At 51.2% G+C, this 20,697-nt stretch overlaps 6 protein-coding genes across 6 annotated transcripts; 5 read left to right on the top strand and 1 right to left on the bottom strand.

Annotated features, from left to right (window-relative positions):
* Positions 1-3,876: 3,876 nt before the first annotated feature.
* On the bottom strand, positions 3,877-4,433 carry SCP_0607590 (hypothetical protein; the record flags this gene model as incomplete). The annotated part of the gene is made up of 3 exons (XM_027759891.1): positions 3,877-3,961; positions 4,040-4,231; positions 4,285-4,433. 3 exons carry the CDS (start codon positions 4,431-4,433, stop codon positions 3,877-3,879), a joined length of 426 nt encoding a protein of 141 aa, XP_027615692.1.
* Positions 4,434-7,859: 3,426 nt separating this feature from the next.
* SCP_0607580 (hypothetical protein) lies at positions 7,860-9,037 on the top strand (the record flags this gene model as incomplete). The annotated part of the gene is made up of 4 exons (XM_027759890.1): positions 7,860-8,629; positions 8,677-8,733; positions 8,791-8,859; positions 8,935-9,037. 4 exons carry the CDS (start codon positions 7,860-7,862, stop codon positions 9,035-9,037), a joined length of 999 nt encoding a protein of 332 aa, XP_027615691.1.
* A 321-nt stretch (positions 9,038-9,358) lies between these two features.
* SCP_0607570 (hypothetical protein) lies at positions 9,359-9,586 on the top strand (the record flags this gene model as incomplete). The annotated part of the gene is made up of 1 exon (XM_027759889.1): positions 9,359-9,586. One exon carries the CDS (start codon positions 9,359-9,361, stop codon positions 9,584-9,586), a length of 228 nt encoding a protein of 75 aa, XP_027615690.1.
* Positions 9,587-10,618: 1,032 nt separating this feature from the next.
* SCP_0607560 (hypothetical protein) lies at positions 10,619-12,460 on the top strand (the record flags this gene model as incomplete). The annotated part of the gene is made up of 1 exon (XM_027759888.1): positions 10,619-12,460. The coding sequence occupies one exon, from the start codon at positions 10,619-10,621 to the stop codon at positions 12,458-12,460; it is 1,842 nt and encodes a 613-aa protein (XP_027615689.1).
* A 472-nt stretch (positions 12,461-12,932) lies between these two features.
* SCP_0607550 (hypothetical protein) lies at positions 12,933-13,430 on the top strand (the record flags this gene model as incomplete). The annotated part of the gene is made up of 1 exon (XM_027759887.1): positions 12,933-13,430. One exon carries the CDS (start codon positions 12,933-12,935, stop codon positions 13,428-13,430), a length of 498 nt encoding a protein of 165 aa, XP_027615688.1.
* Positions 13,431-13,694: 264 nt separating this feature from the next.
* On the top strand, positions 13,695-15,860 carry SCP_0607540 (RNA-directed DNA polymerase from mobile element jockey; the record flags this gene model as incomplete). Its single annotated transcript, XM_027759886.1, has 2 exons — positions 13,695-15,323; positions 15,366-15,860. 2 exons carry the CDS (start codon positions 13,695-13,697, stop codon positions 15,858-15,860), a joined length of 2,124 nt encoding a protein of 707 aa, XP_027615687.1.
* Between the last annotated feature and the right edge of the window lie 4,837 nt (positions 15,861-20,697).

Raw genomic sequence — 20,697 nt, 5'->3', positions numbered from 1 at the left:
TATGAACATTCATAGACTGGCACAACTCACCTATAATGCTATCCTAGAGGCTGCCAGTCAAGTTGAGCTGTCAATTTCTTATTGATCAACTATCTGAGTAGGTCACCTAGTAGCTACATACAAAATATTTTTTTTCTTCGGCAGGCCCTGGCTTGAGCCCAAGCCAAGCCTGAGCCAAGCCCAAGCCCTACCATCAGGCCTAGTTTGGAGTTTGATGAAGCCCAAGCCTGCTAAAGCCAAGCCAAAGCCAGGGCTTTCAGGCCAAGCCAGGCCCTCAACAACACTAATTTCATCCCAGTCCAACACTTTCCCTTGCTCCTTCATCTCCTTTTTTTGTGTGATGTAGCTGTGCATTGCATCATTGCGAAGTAAGATAAAAATTTGTGTGACCCAGTCAACTGCTGAAATGTGCTGGGCTGTAAGGTAATCTTCGATAATCGAGATCCAGGTATTCACGTCGTCTGAATTGCATCCTCGGAAAAGTGGGAGGTCAGCCTTGATACTCACCGGTCATGTAGCAGTCATTGTAGAGGGTGAAGCCGAGCTCTGTGAAGGTGCCTGCACAGTTATCTGCACTGTAGACAGAGCGTTGTGTAAAATATACTGCATCTGAGCAGCACTCACGGTACTTGCCTGTGCCGCAGCTGCTTCTGCAGATACCTGTGAAATCCTTTGGTCGAGCATGTCCAAAATTGGCTGCAAGGCTTAAAAACTCTCAGGCGAAACTGCGGCAGCAAGCGCTGCGAGCAACGGATGAAGGTCGGCCATAGCACTAAATAGTCAATGAAGGGATGAGGACGTACGTTGATTAAAAATCCAGATAGAACAAAGACTAGAGAATGACGTAGAATAGAGGCAAGACCAATAAACAGCTGTTAAAGTCAGCAACAGGGTAAGCATGTCGGAATGAAGGAATCAATGACCCTTCATTTGCGCAAATGAAGATTTCGCTTACTATCGGAGTCTCGGAAAGCGGCGAGACCTAATAATATTTTTGGGGGGAAAGTATCCACTGCCCTCTTCGGCGCATTCCTCGTGCTCTTTTATGTACATCGGTGGAGCCTGGTGGAGCCTCACATTAAGTGCTTGGCTATCGTCACTATGAATTCATAACTACATATGTGGACGAACCGCTGTGGAGTAATGACATCGAGACTCGTATCGTACAAATACAGAAGATTAACATACATATCAAGTCGGAGTAAATACTGGCAAATATCCAAGTCCAACAAATCGGTCAAAGCGCGTGCGGCGGTGGGAGCCGAAGTTGCAGGGGGTGGTGTAAAACTGTGATGGAGCCCTCGTGTAAGCAACTGCGCCTCGGGCTACGAGTAGAAGAGGATAGAAATTAGTTAGCTACCTAGGAGCCTGTTCAGCTCCTTATATACTGTAAACTAAAAGACTAGAAACTACCAGACCATTCTCGAGACATTGTCCTTACTAATCCTAACCCTACGGACCTTTCCCGGACCTTTCCGTAGATGCCGGATTGCTAATCCGCACACCTTCAACACCTCGTCCACCACAGGACTCTCTATCTGTTCGGACGTTCACGTATTAATATTCAGACCTGCTCAGTTAGAAGTACACCGTAGGTCGCCGAACGAGCGCGCGAGCAAAATGAGTCCGCGCATTTGCACGATCTCCGGAGGGGCCAGTAGGGAACGGGCGAATTGTAGGTGCACCATTTCAGTACATGTTGGTGCTATAGGTCCATGTTCCATCGCTTGATATGGCGCTTCAAATGTTGTACTTGTGCCACTGACGTCCTTATCTGAGGACGCTTGGTTGTGATCGATGCGCAGTTGCCAGAAGCGAAGACACTGCAAGCTCCGAATGGACAGCTCATTTCGCGCGGGGTGATGGGGCTTAAGCTTGTTGGAATTCTGACGAATTTTTTCTTTGATAACAGTCCGAGTTTGCTGTCGACGCTGAGAGTACGGACTCCGAGTGGTACGCACAGATAAGAATCAGGCGGCATATTAGCACCTGACTTGTAATGGCGCGTACAACGTGCAGCCCCTTACGGTGGATGCAGGTTCTGGTACGTATACCACAGCGGGGCGTACATGCACCTCCCCAAGATATTTCGCGCAGATAGCGGCGCCGCACCCCCAGGTGGCCAGGGCCTACCTGGGATGCGATGATACCGCCTATAAGTGGCTCGGAATAGAATTTTAAATCCAGTGTTTCCGACGGTGCGGCCGGTAGTACCTCGGAAGTTGGAACGATGGACGATAGCTCAGGGAAGACAGAACTGAGAGGACCCTGGGCCCAGTGACACCAGGGTGCGCGGCCCTGAGGCGGGCCAGAATATCGAGCGATGGAACATGGACCTGTAGATCTTTGCAGGACTTGGAGAGGAACGACGCACCTACAATTTTCCAGATCCCTATTGGCCCTTGGTGAGATCGTGTGGGTCATGCTGGACCGCGGCACGATCACGATCGTGCAAATGCGCGGGACTCGATTTGCTCGCCCGCTCCGCGACCTACGGTGCCCTAACCCGGTAGGTCTGAGTACCTCTCGACTCTGAACGTCCGTATAAAAGACCTACAGTCGTCGAGGGCTCCATCACCAGCCCACCCACTCACCAAACCACCACAGTTTTAAAACACCCCCCCACAGCTTCAGCCAAACTTACTATGGTACGGCTTCCACCGCTCTCAGAGTCAGAGCACTTTTTCTGATGCTTCGTTGGTGCAGCCCGAGCTGCCCCCTTCGAACGTCAAGTGTGCGTCTGCCGCTTCTGGCGTCGGGGCGTGTTCGTACCCGAACTGCGCGTGTGGCGAGGCTCCGAAAGCTTAGGTGAACCCACCTCATTGATCTACATGTCGCTCGAGAGTATCGACGTTAGAGCAGGGAGTGTTTGCAAGGAGAGAGTCGGATGGCAGTTGACAGGATGCAAGTTGTTTGTATGAAACGAGAAGTGAGATAATGCGCTTGACCCGAAATTGTCGTTGCGTATGCTAAGATGTCGGTGTCGTGGTGAGGTCAGAGGCCGGTGCCGTGTTGATTGGATGGATGCAGGGCTCCTTCTCCCCCGCGTGTGCTGCGACTATTCAATACATCGGGCCTCAGGAAGGGTCGAAGACTTGGAACGAGAGCTTGCGCGCTATGCGACCATACGACTGACCGAATCCAGGTCGTACCGACTTCAAGTTCTTCCACTCTTTTCACTTCTATTTCTTTTCTTCGTTTCTTCGTTTCTTCTCCAGGGTGTGTGACATGCCCCTTCTGTCCCGCGCTCAGTGGCATACCTGCGAGTGACATATCAGCATTTAACGACGATATTATCGTGCTTGTGTAGAGGACACTCGTGCCACTGCTGGCCGATGGGGCTGCCCCCGAAGCTCTCTCTTGCAGACATTGCTGTTCCTAGTCGTCTGGATGATCGCGTGTCGACGGCTAGAGCGGTTATGTCTGATGGGCATGAGCTAGTGGTAGCTCACAACTGTGGAAGACAGTGTGGATGAGAAGACAGAATCAAGCCCAGGTAATGAGATGGCAGGGCTTAGCGGCAGTCCACTTGGCAAGAACAGCGCCGGACTGAAGCCTGCGATAGTGAGTTGGGACAGAGGATCGGGACGTACATTAATACGGACCCTGTAAAGTGTGTCTATCAGCAGGAACCGTGCGTACCGACACATTATATATACATCATTTACTCTCGTTGTCGTGGCGAGGCGTCAAAGGCTTCGATGCATCCACCTTACGTGCGATGGGCAGGCACTAAATTCATAACAAAGTGCATTGAGAGACCCGAAGGCTAAAGGAAAGTCGGATGAGGTAGTTGCGCAGATATACAAGAATTTGAACCGCTGCTCCAGGCATATGCTGGGCCGAACTGTCCGACAGTAGTGAAGTAATACGATTCTACACGGTGTCGTGCGAACGTAGTGCCATGCCATAGTTTGATTGTGTGCGAGTCGCTTCAGTGGAATATGATGCTGCCCTATCGCTGGAGAATAGTGGTCCACGGAACTTAGAAGGGTGAGTCGATGTGACTGGAGTAAAGGTACACGATAATGAAACGCACGTTGCATAGCGAGATCCCTCATAATACTCCTCTTCCACGAAATCCGCCGCGAGAGGATTATGCGCGACCCGCGGAACCTCCAGAATCTCGTCATCGCTCAGCTCATCTGCGTCTCTATCCTCCAACCCGTCGCCCGGCAAATTGCGCTCCGCGACATTACCGCCATCAACGGGTGATGCCCGACGTGTTTTTCTGCACCGTACAGGAAGCTCAGTCGCCTTCGCACCGCAGATGCAACATAACACCCCAGGGTCTTTCGCGATGATCTGATGCTATCTTCAAACACATTCTCCGCGCCAACACCGACCCCGTTCGCAAGGGCGACTACCACATCGGCCTGACGCGCAGACGAGAAGACATGCGTGCGCAAGGTACGTCTGGGCGATCTCGACATTTACAGCCCGAAGCGCGCTACAGACTGGCGGATCAAGGTGAACGCTGAGTTTCGTCCGTTTCGATGCATCCATTGTTCGGCGGGTGTATGTACATTGCACACTCTGAGTAGTACCATTTCTGAGCTGGGTCGATCCAGGGTAATGCTTCGTTCTGAAAGAAACTGTAAATCATTATTCTTTCCTGCGTCGCACGTTGAGAACGATCGTCAGTGCGCACGACTGAGGTACAGAATCCGATCCTAGGAACGTGTCGGCGTCGCACCTTTCACTTCTAGTCAAATCAAGGCCTTGGGATATGTCTGCTCAGCCAGGCCATAACGGCAGCGAAGCTGGTCCATCTGAAGCTATAGCGCAGGGTAGAAGTACTGGGTGGAAAACGCAGCGTGCTCACCATTAGCCGACTTCCTATTGGGTCCCGACAGCAGCGCTCTGCCGGGACCGTCCTCGATCGTGTGCACAGCGTGACGCACCCCGATAGCCCATGCAAATGCGCTGGACTCGATTTGCTCTCTCGTCCGGGGCCCTGGCATCCCAACATGGTTGATCGCCTTATCGTAGCAGGTCCTGCAGCACCAGAGGAGGTATAAAAGACCTTCAGTTTCGACGGAGGGTCTCCACCACCCACTCACCCAACCGAGCCACACACCTAGTCTTCTACCACCACCACCAGCTTCAAAGTTTACAATGGTGAGCAATCCACTGCACGTGCCCCGTGCCTTACTGACTCTTCCGATGCAGCCCGAGCAGCCCCCGTCCAACGTCAAGTGCGCGTCCGCCGCTTCCGGTGTCGGAGCGTGTTCCTACCCCAGCTGCGCGTGCGGCGAGGCTCCGAAGGCTTAGTGTCCCATCATCCCTCTTCGCGTGCGTTGGAGAGGGCGTTCATTGAATGTGCGAGGCGATGCAGAGATGTGTATGAGGTCGGAAGCAGCAGCAGCCGAAGTTGTTGGCCGAAGGGCCGCGGAGGTCGATGTTTGTGTAAAGGAGAATCCAAGTTCGTCGATTCAATTTGCGAGACGAGGGAGAGTACAATACGCGGTTCGGATGCAGCAGCAGCAGCAGGAGTCATCTGTCAACGGGACGCGGAGTTTTGACGTTTGTGTACCAAGAGGGCTCGTGATCCTGCCCACTTAGTCTCGATTCCAGACGTTGACGCACGGAAGCAGTCGAAAAAACCATTCGCTGAGACCATGGCGCGTTGGCCTTCGCTGAGGAGATGTTCTTCTGGACTGCTGCTCGGGGCAGTCGCCCCATCGAATGTAGGTGACATTTCACATCCAGGATCTGAATACTGGCGGGCGCCTGACGAGCAGTGTTCCACGACGAGCCACCGAGCGCACAGCGAAAGTCGTACCTGGCATATCTGCCCAACGTTAACGAACCCACACTGATTGGACGCGGTCCTCCAATCGCCGCTCTTCTCTGCATAGCGTCTTCCTCCTGTCTGCGCTATGATACATTCAGGAAGTCAGGTACACCGAAGACGTGGACTGCGCGCTAGGCAACCGCACCACGATTGCCCCTTTTCTCTCGACTTTCAATTCTTCTTTGGTGTGTGGCACTCTCTCTTCCGCACTTGTTCTGGCGGCCTATTTATATATAATATGACGACGTTGGATAGGTGTGCAGGGGTGGCGTACCTTTATCGAGGACGTTGGGGGTGGGGTCAGGCACCGTTGGACCATGCATTTGCGGAGACCAGGCGGCTGTTCTGCGGTGGTGGTGTTGCTTTGAACCGCTGCTCGAGGCAGTCGTCGCATAAGAGGTGGACCATTAAACACTGTGCGTACGCGATGGAGATTTGAGGGTGGTGGCTCGCGCGTTCGTCCCCGGTTTGCGATAGGTTTCAATTTGAACAGCCAGCAGCGTACGTAGATGTCCATACGTCAGACTACTACTGCGTGCTGTCTCGAGACTGCATGAATTCTAAAGTTATGCCGGCCTGCTCTTCACATGCTGCCATTGTTCGTCAGGCGTATGTACATTGCCCACTCCGAGTGGTATCATTTCTAAGCAGCGTCGATTCAGGGTAACGTTTCGTTCTCGAACAAAATGGAACATATTTCCTGCATCGCACGTTGAGAACGATCGTCAGTGCGAGTGAGGACGCACCACGGTCAGGTGTAGAATCCAATCCTAGGAACGTGTCAGTGTCGCATCTTTCACTTCTGGTCGAATCAAGGCCTTGGGATATGTCTGCTCAGCCAGGCCATAACGACAGCGAAGCTGGTCCATCTGAAGTCATAGTGCAGCGTAGAAGTACTGAGCGGAAAACGCAGCGTGCTCACCATTAGCCGACTTCCTATTGGGTCCCGACAGCAGCGCTCTGCCGGGACCGTACTCGATCGCGTGCACAGCATGACGCACCCCGATAGCCCATGCAAATGCGCTGGACTCGATTTGCTCTCTCGTCCGCGGCCCTGGCGTCCTAACATGGTCGATCGCCTTATCGTAGCGGGTCCTGCAGCATCCAGTGAGGTATTAAAGACCTTCAATATCGACGGAGGGTCTCCATCACCCACTCACCCAACCGAGCCACACACCTAGTCTTCTACCACCACCACCAGCTTCAAAGTTTACAATGGTGAGCAATCCACTGCACGTGCCCCGTGCCTTACTGTTCCGATGCAGCCCGAGCAGCCCCCGTCCAACGTCAAGTGCGCGTCCGCCGCTTCCGGTGTCGGAGCGTGTTCCTACCCCAGCTGCGCGTGCGGCGAGGCCCCGAAGGCTTAGTGCCCCACCCATCACCCTTCTTCGCGTGTCGTTGGAGCTGGCGTCGACAGAATGTGCGAGGCGAGACGAGGTGTGCAGAGTACGCGGATCGGAAGCAGCTGAAGTCGTTGATTGAAAGGATGCGGAGGTAGATGTTTGTGTAAAGGAGAATCCAAGTTCGTGGATTGAATTTGCGAGACGAGACAGAGTACAGGACGAGATTCGGATGCAGCAGCTGCTGGAGTCCTCGGTCACAGGGACGCGGAATTTTGAAGTTTGTGTGCAAGAGAATTCAGGAGGCCTCGTGAGGCTGTATGCCTGGATATCTTCGATCTCGCGGAGAGCTGGGATCTTCATGTTTTGAACAAGTACTAGCAGGGCAGCTCGCGAGCTCCGCCCTGTTCTCCCTCCGCACCGCAAAGGAAAAAGTTATGTCCACGCGAAGAAGACGAAAGAGACGCGCACCGGCTGTACACCTGTGTAATCGAGCCAGGGAATTCGTTTATATCGGCCAGCACACCGCCAGAAAGAGGACCTTCATACCGCGTCGAACGCGGCGAACTCACTGAACCGTTGATCGGGAAGGAGATCTCAGTGCACGTGCCTTGATGCGACACCGAATGAGGTATGTTGCGTGAAACATAGAACTGCATGTTCAAGTTCGGAACGAGTCCTCACAACTTGAACCGAGATTCTCTTCGTTTTTCGTACTTACCATGGTGACTCACCTATACGACTCCAGCACCGACTCTCCTGAGGTCCAAGACGCGCGTCTGCAGCCAGCTCGTGCGGTTACAGACGCACATATCCCTTGTTTGGTCTGGGCGGAGGATGCGCTCTCCTTTGTGCATTGTGTTCCAACAGTTCTATTTGCTCTTCAAATCCTAGTGCCTGACGAGTATGTAGAGGCCGCGGCAACGGCGATCGTGTCCCATCTGCCGTACAAGCAGATGACGGAGCCTGACTCCAGTTGGCTCGACTACAGGTTTGTAGATGCCAGCGAGCCAAGCTGCTTCCCATGGTCTGTTTTCCTGCAGCACATATCCCCTCACGAACGAGCGGAGGACGACCCGGAAAAAATTTTCGTACACCCGCAGTCCTACTTCTCAGTCGACGTCCGCGATCCTAGTCTGTCCGTGTCCCTGGTTCCCCCGCTACCGGCACACAACACATCCATTCGATTCCCCATTCTTGCTGCCTTCTTAGACTCCATGATCGCTACGCAGCTTGAACCGCCGATTGGATACCGACACTGGAGGTTCACCCAAAGACTGAAGGTGTACATCGGCTATCTCATGACATACAGCCCTGCCTTGCGTGCGGACCCTCGCGTACTTCCTAATGGTGAGCTCGAGCCTGGACACGCGAAGGTCATGAATAGTCTTAAAGCGGAAAATCGGCACTACCTTGACATGGCTTTGAGGGGGACGTCGAAGGGATGGCTTCCTGAGGTGCAAGAGCGCAGAGCGATATTAGAGAAGATAGGGTGTGTTTATTTTCAGTTAACATTATGTTTGTCTCATCGCTCTTCAGGCGATTTGCCGAGGCACCCAAGCCGCTACCGAAAGTCAAGCGCCATCCATCTGTGAGGTAAGCACATAAAGCCGTTCACAAGCATATCTGATTCGCATATCTGATTCGCTGTAGGCACTTTAGGACGCTCCACACCTCAGCGCGCACTCAACTAGGATCCTCCGACGAGATTGGTCTGCGAAGGTTAGTTCCCGTAACTTCCTCGCGACCGTCTCTTACTTGGATAATGTGAGGGTGACTGACAATGATCTCGGCCAGGCGTTGCCATATGTCTACAAGCTTTGCGATCGGTCCGTACGCCAGGGAGATGATGCGATTCCGACGGCGGGTACCATCCGTGATATCATTAGGAATTCGTTAGCTCCGCTGACGGAGAAAGTTGATATGCTGATGGAGAAAGTTGGTACACTGTTCGAAATTTCTCAGGTAAATTATTGTCAACTGTTCCAGTATCGCATGACGGTTATGGCTGGTTATAGGCCTACAACGCCGGTTGTGGATCGGGCGAATATCGCAACTACAAAGCCATTCCTTTCAGGAACATCGACGGACAGGTGGAACCGCCTGAAGGTGTTTGTGCGACTTTCTCAGCGACAAATCGGTGCAGGTGCGGCTGCTCGAGCTCCGAGGGCAGCCAATCTTGAGGTGAGTCGCTCGGCATCGTGTACATGTATTTCGCAGTATGTGCGCTGCGAACCTTGTCACCGTTTACCAACTGCCCGTCTCATACCGCTTGGTTGGGAGTTATGGGGTGACGCGTCTTCCCGAACTTGGAGGAAGATCATGGAATAAACATTGGCAAGGCACCGTGGAGGACGGCGCAGGGGATGCACACGATGACGATGGGACACCCGAAGTGGGATCTGCGAAGGTCGAGCTGGAACGGATCAAAGAGGACGAGTGCCCATAAATGAACCGTAGCAATATTATGGCCAATATATAGGAATGCAATATGCACTCACCCGTATTCTAGCACGCAGGGGAGGGTGGCTCGGCACGGGTGCAAAATACGCGTGACATCTCGCGTCGGTCACGATCGAAGTCACCAAGCTCCGAGTCACGCTGCTCTGTGTCAACGTCGGATTATGATACCTGCATGCCGAAATGCATCATACACCAATGAAAGTATGTCTTTCAGTTCCTTTCTCCACCATCAATTGATCGTCTACCACGCACAAATTGAAGGCCAACCAGATATCTGAGGGGTCTCCAACCACTGCAGATACCGCTGCACCGCAGGAGGAAAGAGGAAGACTGAGAAATGATGTAGGTGCGCCCGCTGACGATCTCTACTCAAAATGTTATCTAACTACAACGGACTTAGCTCCTGTCGAGGAGCCCGAAAATACGCGTTCCACCTGTCGCCTCGACTCACCAGGTCATGCATGGCGTTCACCAGCACGACGCAATCTTGACGCCTCCGATGACACCATTTTCGAATCGCACCCGACGCCATTCGCTTTTCTTTTGCTTTTCGGCCCCTTGGACATCGTAGACACTCTGCCTCTCTCACGTTCGACATATAACCCATCCTCGCCTTTCCTCGTGTCGCCCATCTCGGTTCCTCCCTCTTCCGCTGTCTCTAGCTTCCAGGGTGCTTGCACACATGAAGCCACATCGTCTGTTTGCGCAATCCCCCATCAGCGTTCGTGCCCTTCCTCCACTTTCCCACCTCAAATTTCAACTGACCCGCGAGCACGAAGCCGGAATTTGTCTTTTGTCTAAACTAAACCCAAGATGGGTCTGAGTTCGCCACGCAGCATTAATGACAAATCTGGTCCTTGGGTCTCCTCTTTGCTTCTTACTCCCATCTTAAGGCAACTTTCCCACGGTTCCAGCCAATAGGAGTAGGCTGCGACACCGTGGATCCTAGCATCTTAAGAAACTTTCCACCTGCGAAACAAAGTAGTACATAACCAGATAGCACTAGACAGTCTCGACGATGTCGCCGCAGCCGCCTGGCACGGCAGACACAACCACCAGTAAACGCAGTCTGAGGTCAACAACCCCAGCACCATCGACATCTAAGCCCGAGTCTCAGAACAAGCTTGAGCTTCCAACGATGGCAAAGGTACCGTCGACGGAAGCAGCTATACAGCTGTTACTCAAAAACAAGCTCATTGAAGACAAGCACCCGAACGTGAAGAGCCTGGTTCAGGGTCTTTCGTTAATCGCTAAGTCGGCCTCCAAGGCCTCAGCTATGGTTGACATCATCACCGCTTTCGCTCACTATGCTAGTAGACTAACGGTGGAAGAAGCAGCTGGAAAGCTTATAGAACACGTTGTCCACAAGACGAACAACTCGTGGGGCTACCTTGACGACACGGCTACAGACTTCACGCAACTGGAGTCCAAGTTCGAGCTCCACGTCAATCGAACGGAAGTACTACTCCAGAAGCTCGAGGTCGAGCACAAAAACTCGGCGGAAAGAGCCTCCAGACTCGAACAAGCTGTCACGAAGATGATACAAACATCCGAAGAGATAGCAAAAGAACATACCAATCCGGTAGGTGCCGTGCCGCAACCTTCTGGACTGACATATGCTGCAGCCGTAACCCAAGTACTCCCGACCTCCCATGCATCCACCCTCGCCCGCGAAGACATCCTAGCCAGCCAGGTCCTCGTTGACGGAGCCCCGGCCAAGAACGCCTCCGGAGCTATGCTCACAGAAGAGGAGCTCCTAGCGAAAGCAGAAATGGCATACAGCTTGATGGGTATCAAGGCGTCAGACGCTCCCCCCTCCTTCGCTTTCCGCTCGTGCAAGAAACTCCGAAATGGCGGGGTAGTATACAACATGAACAGCCCGACGTCGGCCAAGTGGCTACGTTCTACTGATGTCATGAAGACCTTTCTTGACCACTTCGGTGGTGGTAACTGCCAACTGAAGACACATACGTATGCCGTTATTGCTGAATTTGTCCCGATAGCCTGTCGCCCCGACGAACCCCACTACCTTCGAATTATTGAATCACGCAACAACTACGACCCAGGTGACATCGAAAGTGCGCAATGGATTAAGCCTCCGGAATGCCGATCCGAAGGCCAACGTAAAGCCCACCTCATTATCCGTTTCACTAACCCAAAATCAGCAAACTCTGCACTCAGACAGGGCCTGATTATTGCAGGAACTGACATTTCAGCACGGAGACTCATTCCAGAGCCCCGCAGATGCCTCAAATGTCAAAAGATAGGAGTCCCACACTTTAGTGCAGACTGCAAATCCATCCATGACACGTGCGGTAAGTGTGCCTCTGTCGGGCACAGAACAGCTGACTGCCAGGAACTTGACCCAACCAACTACGGCTGTGCTAATTGCCAAGCCACGCATCGCCCAGACTGGAAGGGGCATGCCGCTTGGGACCGTTTATGTCCCATCTTCCTAGAAGAGCGGAAGAAGATGATGGACCGCCTCCCAGAGAGCAAGTACCGTTTCTTCCCAACTGCTGACCCCACTTCATGGGAACAGATACATGAGGTTACGCCAGCTCATCCAATGGCCCACACAACTGCATTCCCAGCTCGTACAATGACTAGCACCCAACCTTCGCAGTCCCGAGCTAAGCAGAAGTATCCACAAAGCTGGGCAGATGATGAGCCCCCAGTTACCTTTCACTTTCAGAATGGCAACAAACGACCCTCGCAAGCTCAGCGGAAGCAAGCGTACCAAGCATCCCAGGGTCATCACGATACTAACCAAACACTAATCTATGACCATCTCAACCAAGCTGGCTCCTCCGAAGCAGCACATGACGGCCGCTCCCAACAATCTCTAGACTATGCCTGAGTCCCATACTAACCCATCTAACTTACGTATTTGCCAACTGAATCTTAATAAGTCTTTAGATGCGCAATCCGCATTTTTAAACACGGTATCAGTCTGCGACTTCGACATTCTCCTCCTCCAAGAACCCTACCTAGATCATGCTAGTATGAGTCATGCCACTCCTCACTGGCGAGTTGTATACCCCCCACGACACCCACGTCCAGACACACGCACTCGCTCTATCATCCTCGTCAGCTCCCGACTCCCGACTAGCACATGGCGGGACCTACAGGTTGACTCCCCTGACATCACTGCTATTACAGTCAACTCGGATATAGGCCCTCTGCACATATTTAATGTTTACAATGACCAAGGGCATCAACAGACTCTACACCTGCTAAGTCAAAGCACTCGCAGTCTTAGCTTAGACCACACTAACAACGATCAGCAGGGACATATCATCTGGGCGAGAGACTTCAACCGACACCATTCTATGTGGGACGAGGAGCACAACCACCATCTTTTCACAGACCAAGCACTAACCCTTGCACAGCCGCTTTTAGATGCAATAGCATCATTTGGCCTGGAGATGCTGCTTCCTGCAGCCACCCCCACGCTTCAAGCTTCAGGAACGAAGAATTTTACCCGCCCAGATAATGTCTTTGGATCAGATTCACTTGAGTGCAGGCTGACTTCCTGCGATGTAACTCCAGAGCTCCGTCCCCCCAAAACGGACCACTTTCCCATTTCCACATCCATCGATGTCTCTGTACATCATGAGGAGTCTGAGAGACGTCGCAACTTTCGTAATGTCGACTGGCCGGAATTTCGTCACACTTTGCAAGAACAGCTTGCCAGTGCCCATGCACTGACCAGAGAAATCCAGTCTGTGGAGGACTTCAACTCCATCCTGACTTCGGTAATGCAAGCAGTGGAATACACCATTGACGTTCATGTCCCCGTGTCTACTCCTACTCCCTACACGAAATGATGGTGGTCCAGAGAGCTCAGCTCAATGCGGAAACAAGTAAGACACCTCACTAAATGTTCTTACAAAGCCAGGTCCAACCCTCATCACCTGATACACATGGAGTACCGTTCAGCTCGAAACCATTACATGGACCGGATCAGGACCGCAAAGCGCGACCACTGAGAGGCCTGGCTGGAGTCGGCTGATAGCGACTCAGTCTGGACAATCAACAAGTTCACCCAAGCTGGCCCTACAGATGGGGGCAGGACCCGGATCCCACCACTCATGCCGACAAATGGTGTTGGAGAGCTGATATCAGACAACCAAGGTAAAAGCGAAATTCTTTATGACGCTTTCTTTCCCCCTCCAGGCATGACCGCGACTCCACCAATCGATGTCACCTACCCACCTCCTGCATTCCTCTTCACTCCACCAACAGATGCCCAAATAGAAGCTGTAGTTAAACGGCTCAAAGACTTCAGGGCGCTGAGTCCGGACAAGACCCCGAATGAGGTATACAAGCGGTGCATCGACATCTTACTCCCTTACTTAGGACCACTATTCCGAGCGACCTTCTCTTTGAAGATATACCCCAGCAGTTGGAAGATCTCTGACACAGTCGTGCTCCGCAAGCCAGGTCGGCCTGACTACATGGCAGCAAAAGCATACAGACCCATCGCTCTCCTAAACTGTGTTGGCAAGATTCTTTCCGCCTGTGTCACAGAGACACTGGTACACGAAGCAGAGTTGAATGACTTACTAGCAAACGGACACATTGGAGGCAGACCAGGCCATACCACTACGGATTCCCTACACCTTCTGGTAAAGACAGTGAAAGATGCATGGCGCCATCATAAAGTTGCATCTATCCTTTTCCTGGACATTAAAGCAGCTTTTCTGAGTGCTCTCCCAGAACGTCTTCTCCACAATATGCGCATGCAAGGGGTCCCAGTGGAGATTGTAGACTGGATCCGGCATCGCCTAGAAGGATGCCACACCCACTTAATTTTTGATGACTTCACCTCAGCTATCTTCGAGATTCTCAGTGGCATAGATCAAGGCTGCCCCCTCTCCGTCATCCTGTACCAGTTCTACAATTCGGACCTACTGGACTCAGCCAAGCTCACACTCGCACTGGGACACATTGATGATGTGGCCCTCATAGCGACAGGTTCGAATTTCGAAGAAACACATGACAACCTACGGCATTGTATGGATCACTCGGACGGAGCCATGATGTGGTCAGCAGACCACCAATCTGAATTCTCGCTAGACAAATTCGGCCTGCTGAACCTCTCAGCGAGGCTTCCATCACTAGGCCCAGCCCTCCAGTTACGTTCCTGCACAGTACAGCCCACATCAACATACAAGTTTCTCGGTGTTCTTCTCGATCACCACCTTTACTTCCGCAAACACACAGCATACGCGCTCACTAAAGGTATGACGTGGGTACAGCAGTTCCGCCGCCTCGCCAAGGCAAAGTCAGGCATCCCCTACTCATACATGCGATGCCTGTTCATCAGTGTCACTGTACCCCGCATGCTGTATGCAGCGGATGTCTTTCTAACACCCATGCGCACCCTTCCCAGACAGTTGAAGACACACAGATCTGTATTAGCGATCAAGTCTCTCGCTCGCGTTCAGCGACAAGCAGCTCTGCTCATCACGGGAGCACTTTCATCCACAGCCACAGACACTCTCAATGCACATGCCTCCCTTCTTCTGTTCCACCTTCTCGTTGACAAGGTCTGCCACAGAGCGGCTGCCCGACTCTGCACTCTTCCCCCGTCACACCCCCTACACGACCAAGTCGCACGAGCTAGCACCCACTATGTCAAGAGCCACTGCTCCCCCCTACATGAGCTCCTCCATGCATACCAGATCTTCCCAGGGAACATGGAGAAGATACAGCCAGTACGCTTACACCCTACTTGGACACTGAGATTTTAAGTCGAGGTTGCTCCCAGCAAAGCAGAGGCATTAGACAGCGAGTTGAAATGGGCTGATGCAGGAGGGATCCGAGTATACACCGACGGATCAGACATTGATGCGGGAGTTGGAGCCTCTGCGGTCCTATACTGTCCTGGGTCCAGCACTGTCAAGGTACTTAGATACCATCTGGGCCCATCGTCAGAGCACTCGGTCTACAAGGCCGAAGTAGTCGGCCTTGTCCTGGCCATCCACTTATTGAAACGGGAAATCAGTGTACAGTCGGCCTCCTGTGCTGCCAACAACAAAGCATCCATCCTCGCTACGAAGCTGCAAAAACCAGCACCAGGCCACTACCTGATCGACATGCTCCATCATGACGTTAACGCACTCTACCGCACGCATGCCATCGATCACTGCAACCTAACCTTCCATTGGGTACCAGGTCACAAGGACGTCGAAGGAAATGAACGAGCAGACAAGGAAGCCAAAGTGGCCACGCGAGGCAACTCCAGTCCATGAAATTGCCTCCCGCAGTCCCTGCACAGCCATCTCCCAACCAGTGTTTCAAAAGTATGCCAATATCACATGACACGGCTGAAAGAGACTGCACAGATGCACTGGAGGGAATCCGAATGGGGACAGAAGTTTGCATGCATCGATGCCTCTCTCCCATCCAAGAACTACAGGAAGCTCGTAGTGAATCTCCCCCGATGACATGCCAGCCTCCTCATGCAACTCCGAACAGGTCACATTGGCCTGAACCAACACCTACATCGCATCCGCAAGACTCCGAGTCTGATATGCCCACCCTGTCATCTCGCCTCCGAGACCGTTCAGCACTTCCTTCTCACTTGCACAGCATACACCGGCCAATGACATGCACTCCACCTGGCGCTCAGCCGCGCTGCGGGATCCTTGTTGCGACTACTCACCAATCCGAAGGCTATGAAACCGCTTTTTCGCTACATCCACGCCACCGGTAGATTCCTAGGCATATTTGGCCCTCTCGACAGTTCAGACAAACGGTCCAACGACCTACCAGAGAAGTGACCCTGTTCCTCCGCCATCTACTCCTGACAAGCCTCTTTGACAGACCCACCAGACGAACGACTCATGCTGTACATGCATTACTTACTACTTACATCATTTTTCCCCTTTATGCCCCAGAGGTCGGAGGAGTTTCGACGGCCAGTGATCAGCAAACTCGCACAAGTCTAGCACATCTGGCACCAGATCAACCATACACTGCCAGATGCCACCACGCTGCCATAAATTTGTCTGGCATTATATTTGACCTACGTATTACCATAAACCAATCTGTGGCACCATACGCCAGCCACAACTAAACCAGAACTGCCATACAAGTGCTCTGGCTCCATGCTCATCATTGTAGCTCACACCAAATTCTAGGTAGTTCAAACAATTAGATATATTGGGCCAATGCTAACTACAGTACAACACTATCCAGCACAGCACACTGCGAGTGATGATAATCCGACAGCACCCAGATCACAGTCCCCCACTGAACTAACGGCGAGGCCCATCAGCGAAGGCAAACCCTTCAGCTACAACAGCAGAACAGTGCCGGTGTGCACAGGGTAGGAGATAGTAATGGCTCTGTAGAATGTGACATCAGATATCGAGACTAAAGGAAACAAGAAGACCAATAACTTACTGCCTTAAAGGGATGTAAAGGGAGAACTGGGCTCCAGGCGAGCAGCACCGCACCCCAGCATCGCCAATAAATCACTCACACAAGCAAGCCCAGGATCTCAGCTGCAGCACGTGATGCGAAGCCACCCCGGCCGGCAATGGGCCAGCGGCGCCTGTCTCAAGAAGACGAGCGTGCGCACTATCGCAGAGAAGTCCTCAGCATGCCAGGGCCTGTCGACACATGGATCCTGGTGAACACAACAGGTGGCTGCACATGCCCATGTTCAAGCTCGGGTCTGTGCTGCCCGTTTATGGCCTATGAGGTCTGATGCATGCTGCAGATGCAGCGCACGAGGGTGTGTGAACGCGACTCACCGTCCTATGCATGGCGTGTATTAGGGGCCAAGAATCATCTAGCAAAATACATTAGGAAATATATCTGTTCATACCACATAGGACTTACTTGTTTCGCGATGTTGTCGTAGTATATTGAAAGGGCGGGTATTCGTAGCACTTGCACGCACTCACAGCGTACCCGAGTTCCACCGCTAGGGCCAGTGACTCCACTGCATGATCTTGGTCAATGAAGAAGATGGCATTGAGAATGTCCTCATTGTCCATCATGATGTTATGCTCATGGAACAGGGTGAGCTCATGCAGGGCAAATCAAGAGACATACGATTTGTCAGGCTTTTGCGTCACTTCAAATACATCTCTTTTTAAGCCCTACCGGATGTTACAATCTACAAATGCTCACCAATGGAAATGTCTGCATAGATCTGCAGAAAAGGCGATGTGTTGGTGGGCGCATACAGGAAGTTGTCCGGGCCAATATTTAGCACAATCATTCATAAAATGCTGGAGATGCTCACCCACAGTCATTATGGAATCTCGCCTCCCTCATAGAGATCGTAAGTATGCAAGGGTTGAAGAGACCGGAGGAGAAACCAGAGATCTTCGATGGGAGCATACTGATGTGCCATGTTTGGTCAATTCAACGGAGTCACGTGCCATGGAACTTCGCATTTCTTCCGAATCTTTGCCTTTGGAGAATCTCTGTGCCTCGTATAATCTGTGTCACCTTATTCTTATGTACCTGATTGGGCTCACACACAGAAACTATCCACTGTGTAGTACCACTGAAATATATTTTCCATTGTGGCACTGTATGGCTGAGTGTCTGGATTTATGGCGGAGTATGGCTTGGTATGGTGCCACGAGAACCACGGCCACCATACACACCAGAGCCCACCAGACTTGTGCTAGTTTGCTGATGTGGGGGACCACTGGACGGATCCCTGTACGCAGCAAGAGACACTGTCCGGGACAGTAAGCTGTCACCCAAAAGTGCGACAGGTTTAGATCCCGGTCTCTAGTGTTCAATCGCCAAGGGCGGCCCATCAGCCTTTATCTTCCTCCTCTCTTACTTCTAACTATACTCACCCACTCTATACCATCTTACAGCGCCTCTCAAGCTTTGCGGAGCACTATGTTTACACTGAATTCCCTTTAGGTATTCTCGTCTCTACATACACTACTGTACTATTTCGACCAACTGTTCAGGCATTGTGATGCGTGACGCTCAGTTCGGCCAGTTCAATAGTTCAGAGGTCGCTGTGACTTGTGACAAATGGTTCAGTCCAGGTCGTAGTGGGTGCTTACTAGCTTCATAAGGCATGAGAAAGCAGTGAACTGACCTTAGGTTGAGTTCGGAGATGTGTGTGATGCGTGACTTCTGAACTCAGAGCCCAGTTCAGAGGGTTGCATGATGCGTGACTGAACAGTTGGTCGAAATAGTACAGTAGTACTATGTCTCACCAGTGGTGGCCAGTATTGTATAACAATACTGCAGGTAGCTGGGCAAGGTGTTGTTCACTACTCACCAGTTCTTGTCAATTGTCAAAGTTATTGTTAATAACAGTCTGAGAGGATTGTAATACAATAACAACTTGTACAAAACAACTTGCACTCAGCCAGACTTAAACCCTGATCTTTCAGTCATCTGATTACATAAGCACATGCACACACAATCTACCAACTGCTCCATTGGGCCATACATTTCTTTCAGCCTCAATTCTATATAAGGCTACTGCCTTCTCTAATATACATATTAGAATCTCTTGTAATAACTACTATATCCTGTTGTTACTGTGGCTTCTAATAGTTATTTGCCTACATTTTTCTATTTATTTCACTCTAATAGCTTTATTACATCTATAAATTTTGATATTACAGTTTTAATCTTATTTGAATATTTACTGAACTAAAAAGGAAATGCTTAATATTAGGCACTCAAAGACTTATTAACAGGGACATCAATCACTGTTAGAAGCTACAGTAACAACAGGATATAGTAGTTATTACAAGAGATTCTAATATGTATATTAGAGAAGGCAGTAGCCTTATATAGAATTGAGGCTGAGAGAAATGTATGGCCCAATGGAGCAGTTGGTAGATTGTGTGTGCATGTGCTTATGTAATCAGGTGACTGAAAGACCAGGGTTCAAGTCTGGCTGAGTGCAAGTTGTTTTGTACAAGTTGTTATTGTATTACAATCCTCTCAGACTGTTATTAACAATAACTTTGATAATTGACAAGAACTGGTGAGTAGTGAACAACACCTTGCCCAGCTACCTGGGCCATTGTTATACAAAAGTGGGAACCACAGCTGTATGTCTACTATAGGGCTTCGCCCTCGCGGACAATAAACACATGAGGCCAAAAAAAGAAAAAAAAAATCTGGTCCTTTCGTAGATGTTGAGCGGGTAACGGGTGTCTCCAGCCGATATGACATTACTGGAATTTGCACGTCTCTAGATGGTGGATATTCTTATGTCCTAAAACATGATATGCTTAAGCCGGGGCAAGATCATCTCCAGACTTGTTTGTTGGATATGATCTCAGCCACGCTCCTGAACTTGCCGATGCGATCCTCGGGAACGGGATGTCCACCCGCTACAACAATCCCAAAGATACCAACATTTGCAAAAGGGCCGAGCTACTGCAACGGTGCGTGGTTTTCGCTGTCATTGGTGGTCTTCGTTCATGTAATTCTCTGCAGATTATCAAGCATCACGAAGACGTGGCGGCTATTAAACAGGTGATTGTGCATGCCAGCGCATTCCACGTTGACTTAAGTGTATGCCGTGTCTCTTAGAACTGTGTTGCTGAGTTGCGTTACTCAGCGGTCGCCCGACTGCTGAACATGTATGAAAGAAATGCTTCATATTATCTTGACAAAGTTGTCGTTCAGATAGCTTAGAAGTCTGGCATCCTTGGCCAGATCAAGCTTGATAAGACGCTCTAAAATTTTAAGTTATTCCAAGGGATGCTTTTTGGAACGATTCTTGCGGACACTATCCTCGACAGGAGTTTGTTACTACCTCGGTTCCATCGTCGACGTGAACAGGATCCAGAGGTCCATTTCAAGTATATCCCGGTGGCAACCCGTATCAGTCAGATTTGCGAGGCCGAGAGTATTTGTCGTAAGAGCAACCACTATAATCTGGGTCAAAGAATAACATGGTCACTTCGGTCGTGTTGTGAGAGGCAGCAGCGACTTGTTGGGCCGTGATAATACCGCATGTGAGCCGTATATAGAAGGAGATAAGTATACGCTATGCGCACTTTGCACACCACCATTCAAACATCAGATGACAGGCGGTCTGATGCAAGAGTTTGAATGAATCATCATTTCGTTGCT

Source organism: Sparassis crispa (assembly GCF_003851025.1).
Source record: "Sparassis crispa DNA, contig_000005F, whole genome shotgun sequence".
Taxonomy (NCBI): domain Eukaryota; kingdom Fungi; phylum Basidiomycota; class Agaricomycetes; order Polyporales; family Sparassidaceae; genus Sparassis; species Sparassis crispa.
Note: the sequence above shows the minus strand (reverse complement) of the source record. Positions and strands in the feature narration are given on the sequence as shown.